At 40.6% G+C, this 12,579-nt stretch overlaps 1 protein-coding gene and 1 non-coding gene across 4 annotated transcripts in view; both read right to left on the bottom strand.

Annotated features, from left to right (window-relative positions):
* INO80D (INO80 complex subunit D) overlaps window positions 1-12,579 on the bottom strand; it is a 60,575-nt gene that overhangs the window by 17,084 nt on the left and 30,912 nt on the right. For all 3 annotated transcript variants that reach the window (XM_050969575.1, XM_050969574.1, XM_050969573.1), the window contains 3 exons: window positions 6,175-6,402; window positions 4,133-4,242; window positions 1,378-1,511 (listed from right to left, as the gene is read on the bottom strand). In XM_050969575.1, the coding sequence (XP_050825532.1) occupies window positions 1,378-1,511; window positions 4,133-4,242; window positions 6,175-6,402 (472 nt within the window). The remainder of the gene's footprint in view (window positions 1-1,377; window positions 1,512-4,132; window positions 4,243-6,174; window positions 6,403-12,579) is intronic.
* LOC127030559 (small nucleolar RNA SNORA57) lies at window positions 5,372-5,492 on the bottom strand. The gene has a single exon (XR_007768420.1). It is a non-coding gene; the product is annotated as a small nucleolar RNA SNORA57 (small nucleolar RNA).

Below are 12,579 nucleotides of genomic sequence, written 5' to 3'. Positions count from 1 at the left end.
CCCAAACATTGAGACATAAAGTGAGTGAAGAGAGGATATTTCTAACCGCCAGCCTGCAAATCCAAGCATGGATATGAAAGCGAAGTTACTTCCTTTTCTCCTCTTGCATCATCACTGAGAACAAGCATGTACGTTACATCCTTAGTTACACCGATGCAACCTCTCTGTAGGCAAATGAGGTTGCACAGGTTTAACTGAGGGCACAATCTGGGATGTTTATTACTGGTAATAGTGAGTGAGAAAGAATGAACCCAGCTTAATTCTCCGATCAGGTTTGCAGAGCTGGCAGTCAGACAAAAATCCCACACTATTTGCATCACCGAGATACAGCAAATATGGAAGCCCACAGTGACATTTTCAATGACTGTGTCTGAGTAGAACTACAGTTTAATGCACATAAACTCCAAAGTAAAAAGATTTGGAACACCCCAGGTAAGTATCAAAAGAATGAACAATATTGGGGTGACCTGGTGGCAAGGATGTGTGCAGCTAGGTGTAAACCAGAGTTCTAGTCACGTTCCCATTGCTGTAAAGGACTGAGAGCACTGAAGAGACATAGTAAGGGCTGTAGGACTGAGAATTGGCAGGGGACGCAGGTGCACAACTGCAGGGCCTTGTACTCCTGAAGAGCAACCCACTGGCCAATTACAAAATGAGCGCCATTTGATAGGCTCTGAAGCAAGCTGGATTCAGTCTTCGATTTTGATTATGATGGTTGTGACACAGGGCTTTGATGTGCCAAGCAAAGGAAAAAATGGGGGACAATCTTCAGGCCTCTGATAGGGACACTGAGGATTTACCTGGAGAGAAAGGAAAAAAAAACTGGATTAAAACTTTAAGGGTCTGCGTTACACCAATAAAACACAAAGGGAACCTCAGAGTTAAAGGTGACCCAAAAATATTTTTGAAAAAAAATTAAATGACAGGGACTAAATGGCAGTTGGCACATAAATTAACCTAAAAATGCTGCTTTTGGGGAAGGTCGGTGGAGATCAGAAAAATCGAGGCTGTTGTCTCACGTTCCACAGGTTCCCAGTCTGTTACAATGCTCCAGAATACACCATGCTGCAGGGTCACAGCTACTGCGATACCATAGTCATAGGCAACCCTACATATTGAGCCTGAAACTCTCTCACTACGTTTTACTATACTATTTCATGGAAAGGTCAGGGCAATTTCCATTTTTTAGTATATTTCCTTCCCCTGGAAAAAAAAAAAAGTATATATAAAGCTATTTTATACCCTTTGGGATATATATATATATATTTTTTTTTTCCTGGTAAAAATAGCATAGCAGTTGCTAAACCCAGACCAGATAAATAGAACTCCTGATGACCCCAATTTGTGAGAATAGTTACAGCTGCAGTTTATACTTACCATTTTTTTGGCATGTTCTTCACACAGAGGTGTCTGATGTGTAATGTCAAAAACTGGCACTGAGCACTGCTGCCCATCTGCAAACTTGGCTGTGCAACTTGAGAAGAGCTGCTGAGAACGGTTCAATAGGATATCTATGCGTTTCTGGGTCAGGAACAACACACCAGACAGTGATAGAGAAATGCCAATATGATAAAAAACAAAGCCTTGAATTCTAACAGCCCATCGAGATGTTATTTTTAATGAATATCTAACTGTTGTTGTTTAAGCTGAAAGCTAGGTACAGCTCAAACCCAACTTTTCAAGTAACAAATTGCATTAATGCAGCATTGCTAAGGATTTTATCATTTGTTATGAAGGGTTCACTGATGCAGCTATTTTGCTAATGAGTTCTTAGGGAAAAAAAAAAAAAGTATTTTTCTTGGAGACTCAATCAATAGTATCAGTTTGGAGCACTGTAGTCAGCAGGACTATTTCCTACTGACTGTCCCTGCTAAAACATTAAAAAGAGAATTTCTTAATTTCATCCTTTAAGCTAAATTTTTGGTATTTACCTTTCTTTCTCGAGAACCCAAAAAGTTTTAAGATCCTTCCTGTTCCTCTGAAAGCAGATATTTAATCGGACTGAAAAGGTCAAATAAATCTAAACTGAAACTTGGTGTTTTCAGACGTTAATGTAAGTCAAATACATATTTCACAGTGGGTGTTTTTTCTTTTTCAAGTAATGTTAGCAGCTTTCCTTCTGCCCAGAGTAGGTCATAGTCAAACTGCTAATAGAATCACAGGGCTGGAAGGGACCTGGAGAGGGCATCAAGTCCAGCCCCCTGAGCTGAAACAGAACCGAATAAACCCTGACAGGTGTTTGTTCAACCTCTTCTTAAAAACCTCCAACGATGGAGATTCCACAACTTCCCTTGGAAGCTTATTTCATAACTTAACTACCCTGATAGAATGAAAAAATATAATATAGAATAACAAAGGAAAAAGGGAAAAGCTCAGGATGGATAAGGCAGGAAACAAGTATTTGAAAATTGTAGAAAGAGACTATTCTCATTCTGGGGGAGAGGAGTGAAGGGGAGAGAAAAGCAAGATCAATACATTCTCTGCTTCTCTGAACTGGACTTGAGACATTGCAGAATAATATTTTTGTGGGAATTGAGGAGGGGGTTGTATTTGTGTACACACACCCACACCCCCTTTGGGTGCAGAGCTCTTTTGAAAATCTGTCCCCATGTATCTAAGCCTTGTAACTGCCCCACATTTAGGCTCTTGTTCACAGAAATCTGTATTTTTAAGATATAAAATTAGAAATCAGCATTGTATTTTGCAGCCATTGCAGGGACAATGCAGAGATGCACTATGTTGGTGAGGGCCAAAGTGCACCATCTAGTACCCACCCATCCCTGCCTTATTAGCTGAACTTTGCAAGGCCACACAAAACCGTCAGCTCCTTTCAGATACAGACAAAGACGCAGCATGGGACGTAACTTCCCGCTGCCCGCAGAGAGTAAGTTACAAAAGCCAATTAGCTCATCATGCACAAGCCTCAAAGCCCTTTACAATGTATTGCCACCCTCATTTTACAGCCAGGGAAGAGAAGGTATAGAGAAGCGAAGTGACTTGCTCAAAGTCAAACAGCAGGCCAGATCTGTCCAGTGTGCCTTCCACTGGACCATGGTGCCCATGTTGGATAAGACTGTCAGTGGCCACTGATAGCTTTTGATTTCAACTGACATTAATGTATCTTAAAAATGTATATTAATAAGAGCCTAAATGGGCCAAGAATAGTCTGTGATTTCCCCCTCTCAGAGGAACTGGTTTTAAAAGCTTTTTATGGTAACTCAATTTTACACCCAACATTTTAAGAGACTTTGCTTTTGCCTCATCCATTTAGATCCTTTCTACCCTTTGCGTTCATTCTCCCGCCCTCATCATTTTGCAGCACCCCCTCAGTTCCTAAGGTGGCTGTGAATTCACAGCTATAGTTTTGTGGGGAGGAGGAGAGGGAAGAAAGGTGCGAGAAGATGCAAGTGGGTCTTGTCAGGTAAGAAAGAGTACTTAAAATAATCATAACAAATTCATGATCATAATCAGCCTCTTTAGCCTCCAGGTTAGGAAATGGAAGCTGGTTTTGACTCTTACAAGGTTCCCCAAGGTTCCCCCATACACACACTTTCTGAGGAGAATGCTACACCTTCACAGATCACTTTTCTGTAAGGTTTTCCTGAAATCTCATGCATTCACATACAGGTTTTTCCCTCACCCAGAACTATGTCCTAGGGACTTCTCATTCTTCCCCCGCACCGCCTCATTTAGCAATGCAGGCTATTAGAACCTTCACCATTCATTCACTCTAGGCTACCACTTTATTCCACAGTATTCCTAGTTTCTGCATACACAACTGAATCCTGTAAGACCATCCAGACATCCTATGGAAAGCTACCATCAACTACACAAGAGCAGTGCAGAAAACACCCTCCCATCAAAGAATGAGATCTGTAAAGCTGCTGGTAGGAGGAGTGTAACAATGACAGATACCAGTCACTTGAACTATGGGTCTTCTCTGCCTATGGGTGAACAGATCACCTCTCACCACCCTAAATACCTGTGAGCAGACAGACACAAAGCCAAAATGGTTCAGGAGACATTTGCAAATAAGTATTTCTGATACAAAATTATCTGTCACTCTAAAGAATGAAACTATATCAATGGTGTTTCCTTCCTCAATGAGCAAAGAGGGGAGGTAAGAGGATACGTTGAAAACAATGCCTGGTGAATGGAAGGGCCTTGTTAGTGCACTGTTCACCCTTCACAGTTCCACTACATGTTGTTGGTTCTGCATCTCTCTGCTTGGCTTGGCTTGTGCTGAAACAAAAATACATTATAACATGGAGTTTAAAAAAAATAAAATAAAATAAATCTACTGCCAGCAGATATCCTGGCATAACAGTAACACTAAACAAGCAAAGTGAAGCATGACACTCTGGATATGTGGTTTACAGTTCACATCTGTGTAGTTATTTACTCTCTAGAGTTGGATATAGGACAGATGTAAACAAGGGGCAAGGGTGACATCGGTGTAACAGCACTACAGAATGAGGCGAGCAAGACTTCATCACAACTGTTGTTTGTTTACAGCATCTGACACAACAAGGCCCTGAACCTGATCAGAGACTCCAGGCATGCAATGTAAATATTAAATGATAGAACCCAGAGTTGCATTCTCACTGAAATTCAGCTCACATGCAGAAGGCTTGCACAAGGCCTAGGCAATGCAGAAGTCCTATATAAGACCTCAAAATAGGACTGGCCCTTTGCATGGGGTGAATTTCACCTTGTATGCATATTATTCTCGACGCTGATTGAAGGTTCGTTGCAGACATTCCGACTATTACCCTTAGGGCGTCATCAACTGTTTTAAGCTAGATCACAAGGCTGAGCAAAATAATTTTAGTAACTAACATCATCCCCTATGGCCAACACGAAATATTTTGGAGTCACAAGATCAGTTCAGTTCCTACACTTTATGAAATTGGAACAGTGACTATAGAGCTCTATTATTTTGCCAGACTACTCCCAATTTAATTTTTCACTCACTTCTAATTACACAACTAATGTGTGTGCTACAGAGTAGACTTTACTTAGGTTACCAAATAATCTGACCAAGTTGCATTGAATTAGCCAAATCATTCTGGCAAGGTTTATCATGTAGTTTAAGTGTGAAGACCTTTATTTATGTATTTATTTTTAAAAGTTCAATTAGAAACCATTTAATACAACTGAGGTTCTGAGCTATCCTTATAAAATGGGAACCTTTTCTCCCAGCCTCAATATATCCCTCACCGTAAAGCAGAGCCCTGAGACCTTCTTTATCCCTCAGAGGAGCTAAGAGCACCCCCACGGAGAATGCTCTGTGCAAGGAGGGTAGAAGCTGCTTTAAGCCTACTCCTGCCACCTGCCCCCCCAATAATTGTCTTCAGAGTCCCCCAGAGCCACATGCCTTGGTGAGTGAGGACAGAACCAGCAGAGGGAAGCTGCTGATACCAAAGACATAACACCAGGATTTGCGCAAATATTCTATACAAAGCAACTCCATGCATGACAAAAACTGGAGGGATGTTGACATTATCTAAAAGGAAATCCCACAGAAAGTAACCTTCAGAGTTGTTAGAGGATATTGTTTCACTGTTGAATCTCATTCAATGTTAGATTGAGCGAAATCTAATAAATTATGAGAGCTTCTGACGATATGCTAGAAAGAGGTAACGGGAACACAAACTTTTTTTTCCCCCCCTAAAGTTTGCATTGTTGAGGGAATGTGCAGAGCAGAGCGAATGTTTCTATAAAGCATTTAACTAAAAACCCAAGACATGTGGGTGGGTGATCAGTTACAATGAGAGAATCAGTAACAAAAAAGTCATAAGCTAAAATACTCCGGGTGAAATCCTGACCCTTATGAAGTCAATTAGAATTTTGCTGTTGACTTCAGCGGGACCATGATTTTATCCTAAGGAATTAAAATCATGGGCGTATATTGTGGAACAAATGATCCATCTTCTACACTGCACAGCTAAAAAATGCCTAACCTTTTAAGAAATAAATCGTGCTTTAATTTACTGTACTCTACAGATAGGATTAGTAATGACAGGATAATAATGTCAGCATTATTTTGCCTTCCATGTACAGGATCCGTGTGGTTGAAAGTTCAACATTTCAACTTAGCCTGTTTGTTTCACTATTGATTCTCACCCGGCCTTGCCTATGACTGCAGGCAGGTGGGAATGTATGAGCTCTAACCTGGTCCAAGTGCATGTAGCTCTTTGGAGTTCCTGTATCAGTTGTCCAGCACATTCCGGCTCTCTGCTGGCCGCATGCAGCAAAGCTTTCCGGAGCGTATGCCGGCATTTCTTCTGACGAGATTCTGCCCGCTCCAGGCGGCAGAGGTGCTTATATTTCTGCTGAAAGTAAGTGCAAAGCTGGGTCACCCTGGAACTCCTGCTATCTGAATCATCATCATCATCTGACCTGTGAAGAAAACACAAAATAGATGGTCTTTTTCAAAGAGAACTAAATTTATAACTCTCTCAGAATTATTCAACAAGCATCTTTCTTATAATTTCACACTTAGCTAAAGGCTAAAAATAGCCAGGGATATGTTCCCTAAGAGAAACTCAACCAATTCAAACTGTGGGAATCCTTTTAAATTTTAAAGGTATTTAATCTTCTTAGTATGTCAATATTTGAGATTACATCAATTTATCTTTGAGTCTGACACATCTAAATGTCCGGAACTTGCTGTTAAAAAGAATACTGTTAACCTTTATTTACTGTAAATGTCTCTGAAGATGAAGTTACAGCTTGATTTAAGCTGCAATTATGGAAAGGAGAAAACACTCAGTGGAAAATGATGGAAGAAAGGTCATGCCAGAGAAGCATGGCTGAATTCTAAGAACACCGTACCAAACAGTTGTCCTTTCTTCATGGATGATTTTACTGGGTAAACTTTTTTCTCTTATTTCCCCAGAAAGCTGGCTCCAAGTTCTGCTCTAACTTGCCCTGGGTTTACACCAATGAAACTCCAGTGACTTTAATGAAGTTACTTCAGCTTTACATTGCTACAAATACGATTAGAATCTGGTCTCTGATATTTACTACCCAAATTGACAGGCACTTATGTTGTTCGCAGTGTGACTGTTGTTGTGTTGGTCCCAGAATATTAGAGAGACAAGGGGGTGAGGTATTATCTTTTATTGGACCAATTTCTGTTGGTGAAAGAGACAATCTTTCGAGCTTATGGTCTTATGTAGCTCTGGAGTGAAATCCTGGCCTCACTGACTGCAGGGGCAAAACTCCCATTGACTTCAGTTGGGCCATATTTTACCCCTGGTGAATCAGAATAACTCCAAAGTCCATGTAGATGCACCCACCTGTATCAGAGATGAATTTTTTCCCTTTGTCTTTAGTACATTGGGCAATTTTTTAAGTAGTAAAACTAAGACACTAATATTAAAGCCTATGGATGACTTCCCTGTTATGTGCTGTTATGATGAGATACAGTAAAAATCACACACAAAACACACAGTTATGCATTAGGTATTTAGTCAGAAAGCAGAGTTTACTACAGAGTTAATATACAGGGTAGTGAGAGAGGGATCTGGGTAAGCCTATGCAAGAAACTGAGTAGAAGCATGAACTGGGAGCACCCAATCAGTCAATCCCCATTTACTCAGGAAGGTTTTTCTCCTTTTATTTTCTTTTTCTAAACGGCAAAGCACACACACCATAAAAATACCCAAACCTGCCAAACATGCTCGGTAGAAGTAATAAAAATCATCACTGGGACGTGTTTAAATCTAGGATCTCTCATAGTACCAAGGAGTCAGCTTCACCCTGATAACACTCAGCAAAACAATGTTTATGACCAAGGAGCACTGGAGTGAATTTATTTCAAATAAGACATTCTCCGTTCAGTCTTCTCTGGAGAAAATAAAACTTGGCAATTTTTGCTAAACTTAGCAACCCTAAAGCAAAGGAGTTAAAAACTATGATACAAAGTGCAGAGCTTGATCAGCAAAATCAAATACATTGAAATCCAAGTCTCTGAACAACAAAGCGTATTGCAAAACTAGTTAATGACAGCCTGAATGCTGACCATCAACTGCAATATTTATTAAATAAAATAAGATCCAGAAATGTCAGAGTGATAGCTGCTCCTCTAAGAGAAGGGGATTCAAATTTAATTTCTTTCATGGAAAAACTTGTGCCAAACATTCTCAGTTTAGAGGCGAAAGTTCCTCTCTGTTTGGGAAAGCCTACTTAATACCCATCAGAAAAGTCCATAAAAACTCCAGTAAGGAAGCACAATCATAACAGAAATATAAAGCTATCTATATAAGAACTTAACCAAATATATCCACTGCTAATTAATAAATGGAAAATATTATCAGTTAACATAATTAAGAGTATCCCTTAACATATTTAGATAATGATAACAAAAATAAGAATGCAATGAGTGGGTTAAAACGTCAATTTGATCAATATACAGAATTCCTAGCTTTTTAATTATTTTCTCTTTCTTTCTATTTTAAACAACCACCATGGGGGAGGAAGATGGGTGGGAGTGAGTAGCTTCTCCTTACATGAGGCAGCCAACACAAAAATATGTAATACACACATATACTTATAAGCGCCTAATAGTTATATTATTTAAATAAAATTACAGTATTCGGAACTAAGCATAGCACTAGAGAAAGGAAACAGTCTGCATTAGAAAGTGAAAGTGGTTTTGAAAAGGTTTTGCTTTCTGATTTGAGTGGCCTTCTTTCAGAGAACGTCTTAACAATTATAATAAACTTCTGACTCACCTCCCATTGAGCTGAATGTAGAAAGGTCAAAACATGTATAACTCCTTTTGACTGATGAGTTATGAGATAATTCTGAAAATCACAAGTTAAGAGGCACACAGAGGCCCAGAAAGCACTGCAGAAGTGGCTCTTATATTTTCTGGGAGACAACCAAGTTTTAAATAATACTTAGGACTTTCACTTCCAAGCAAGCCTAGCCAAAACATATATGTACATCCCAAAAGACTTTAAAACAGCAGTCACATCCACTGTTTTTTGGTGTCAAAATTTCAAAAACACATTTTATTTTCACCCTTCTATGCTGAGCTGTTTAAGCAAATTACATTTGATTTATTCTCATTAAGCATGTGTAACAGAGTACTATGAACCAGGATTTAAAGTCTGGCATTTCATTTTTAAAGTATTAATGTAACTGCATGGAAGTCTTTCAATGAACAACCTAACATGCCATCTTTTTAAAAAAAGTGAAACTGTGATGGGATGGACTAGGCCTGAAGGCCCCTGCCATATTCATCCCAGGAAAGGAGATGTGGAGAGGTCCTCCAAGCAGGCTAGAGTGGCTGCAAGGAAGCAGCCAATCAGGGCCTAGAAGGGCCCTATAAAATGGAGCCACAGCACCAGAGACAAGCAGTTCATTGCTAAATTAAGAGGAATGATGACAGAGTTCCTGGCTGGCCAGAGGGAACTGTAGCACAAACGACAGTTCGGTGCTAGTAGGGACTGAGGGAGCGAGAAAGTGCCCCTGGACGTGAACCCTGAGCTAAGGGTAAGGCGTCGGTGAAGGCTGGGGACGTGGGGAAGTGGCCCAAGGAACTGAAGGCAGTTTTGCTAAAGAGACACAATGGTGTGTTGCTGCTATTCTTAGGGTCCCTGGTCTGGGACTTGGAGTAGTGGGCGGGCCCAGGAACCCCCATAGGCTACTGGGAAAGGACCTACAATTGGACAGTAGTAAACTCCCAGAAGAGGACTGAACTGTCAGGAGGCCCAGCTGGAACCACTGTCTCCAGGGAGGAAGCCCTGAGGGTATGGCCCGATACCAGGGCCAAGAGTGGTTTAAAAACCAGGGTCACACCTGACCAGAAGAGGTTGCTCACAAGAGATGAGTGCCATGCCATTACAGGCATGTTCAACAGCATGTACAATTCAGATGTGTTTAACACTGAAAGAATAAATGTTGACTGTTTACCATAAAAAATGAAAAAAGCACTACTTTATAGAAAGGAAGAACAAACAGGTGGTGCCCACCAACCCAGTACTGCTAACGTCAACAAAGGGGCCTCGGAGAGTCCATAGTGTAAAAAATGTCAGATTCCTGGAAAAGGTATCCAGACTAGTTTAGAGGGAGCTCTCTGATTTTAGGAGAGCCAATACTCAGTAATCCAACATAGAGAATGTGCTCTGTTTTTAAAGTGCTGTGATAAACAGCTTCTCTTCAAGCCAATGAAAAGTTCCTGACTTGAGATCAGAAGTGAAATTGATGCACATACCATAACCCAGTGGTTCTCAAACTGTGGACCTTTTATTGGTGAGAAATAAGAAACGTGGAGTTGAAAGAGAGAACCTTCTTAAGGACTCCTCCCATGAAGCAGCATTCAGAATAAAATGAGCTGGAAAAACTAATAATCCCAGCATTACTACTGTCATATCTGCAAAAGATGACCTAGGCCTAACTGCATTCTCTCCATATGCAGCCATACTTTGCCAACTGAAGCTCTCTGCTGGTTGCTATTGCAGTTTCTGAGGAAGGTTTTAATGAGACTCTTGTGTGGAGCTAAAATTTGGCAGAGAGAACAGGGCATGCCAAGTAGCATGAAGAAACAGACAGGACAAAGGTGACTTTCTCTACAGGATTTGCCATTGACTAGCTCAGTGTAGTGACCTCTTGTGAATCATTTGCAAAGCCACCACTCTACAATGGAAGGTGAAAGTATAAAGTATTTTTTAATTGGAAAAAAAGTCATTTTGCTATTGGAAGTAACAAAGGAACCACTCTTTGTACTGTTATTCTTTACTACAGAGTAACCAAGAACCCTGCTCTTCCCTCAGGAGGAGATCTGGAGTATGGTACAGGCTAGCAAAACATTGCTGTTAAAAATATATTATATATATATTATATATATATTATATATATATATATATATAAAAAAATAAAATCACTCCAATGTAGTTCTTTTGAACATGATAGGAAAGATTCTAAAGAATCTTTCCACTCTTCCTTCTGCCATTTCTAATACCTCTTTTTTTAAAGTGGTAGAAGCTGTATTTATTTGGTGGGTTTTATTATATATTATTGCCATGCAGTATGCCAGAGGGACTAGTGTTCATCCTCACACCAATCATCTCATTTGTTTGTTCTGTTTTTTAAACTCCAAAGAAGTACCTCGGTGTCAGAGGCTGGCTGGCCCTTAATGGTAAGGCAGGCTCACCGTGCCTGTGACCAGAAAGTTAACCCTTGATGAGTCAGATGGAGACTTAATTATAATTCCTGATCCCTGCTGTGATGGGATGAGAGAGAGGACTACTGAAACAGAGCTGTGAACTCAGTCAGGAGACCCAGGAGGGAGGAGCAAGAGAAGTTCCCTCACTCTGGGAAGGGCCTGATAAGGTCAGGCTGGAGGAGACCCACTGGTGAACAAGACAGGCCCTGGGGGGCTGAGTCAGGACCTAAAAAGGAGCAGGAAGATCCCTAAGGTAAGCTGCCAGAGTCCCTGGGAATGAGAAGCAGTGGGGGAAACTTGCTGGAAAGCAGCAGCATAGGAGAAACTCTGCAAGGCCCACACATACTGGAAAAGAGCAGAGAACTTCAGTGTAGCAAAGAGTGGCAGGAGAATGATTAGTTTGGATTTATTTGGATTCACAGTTGGATTTTTGTTACCCCAGAAGAAGAAGGCTCCTCCTAAGAAGTGTCCTGACTGGAAGACCAAGCCATGGAAGTTCCAGCGAGAGAGACTGACAATCGCAGGGCCAAGGGAAGCGGCCAACAGAGGTTCCAGAGGCAAAGTCCCCTGCAGGACCACATCCTGACACCCGTGGGCACTATGGCAGTGGTTGCAACTATACACGCTTTGGTACTTTCAACATTTCTGCGGCGCTGATGGCTGTAGGCTCATTTTTGAAGGCTACTATCTTCCTTGTGAACTGATAGCTTTGATGGAGAAAAATTACTTCCCATTGCTTTCAGTGGCAAAAACAGTCTATTCTGACCATTTTAGACAAACTTCAATATATACATTGCCAACAAAGTTGTTCAAATCTGGACTTTGTTTTAAATAAACTTGTTTTTCTTTACAAGCAGATGAGAGCTAAGGTCAAATCATCCATGGTGTAGCTTCGGAGAGGGCAATGGAGTTGCAAGCAGAGACCACTTTGGTATTAGTAGTTATAGATGAAGATAAGGACTGTTCATGTCACACCTCCCCCAGGAGCCAGTGTTCCAATGAAGAATTTTCCTGGGCTGAAAGAGGTTTCCCAGCAAGACAGTTACTCTTGATTTTAACTCTAGTGTTGCTAACTCTAAGGATTTTATCATAGTCTTGCAATATTTGTTGTTTTTCTTCAAGGCCCTAGACCTGAAGTCCTGTGAATACACCAGAATCTCAACTTTCATTTTAATAGTAATAAAGTAAGTATATGGCCCCCATGTTTTACACACAAGCTTATGCCCAAAAAAATGTGTTAGTCTCTAAGGTACCACAAGTACCCCTCGTTCTTTATGCTTCAGAATGTGACCCTACAGATTAAAAAAAAAACAGAAGGCAAACAAACTCCAACTGTATTATTTCTAAAATCTCATTAATTTTAAGCCAATAACATGATCTCTGAATGTTGAGCCATACTA

The sequence above is a fragment of the Gopherus flavomarginatus genome, chromosome 10 (assembly GCF_025201925.1).
Source record: "Gopherus flavomarginatus isolate rGopFla2 chromosome 10, rGopFla2.mat.asm, whole genome shotgun sequence".
In the NCBI taxonomy this organism is placed as follows: domain Eukaryota; kingdom Metazoa; phylum Chordata; order Testudines; family Testudinidae; genus Gopherus; species Gopherus flavomarginatus.
This window is presented reverse-complemented; position numbering and strand designations above follow the sequence as displayed.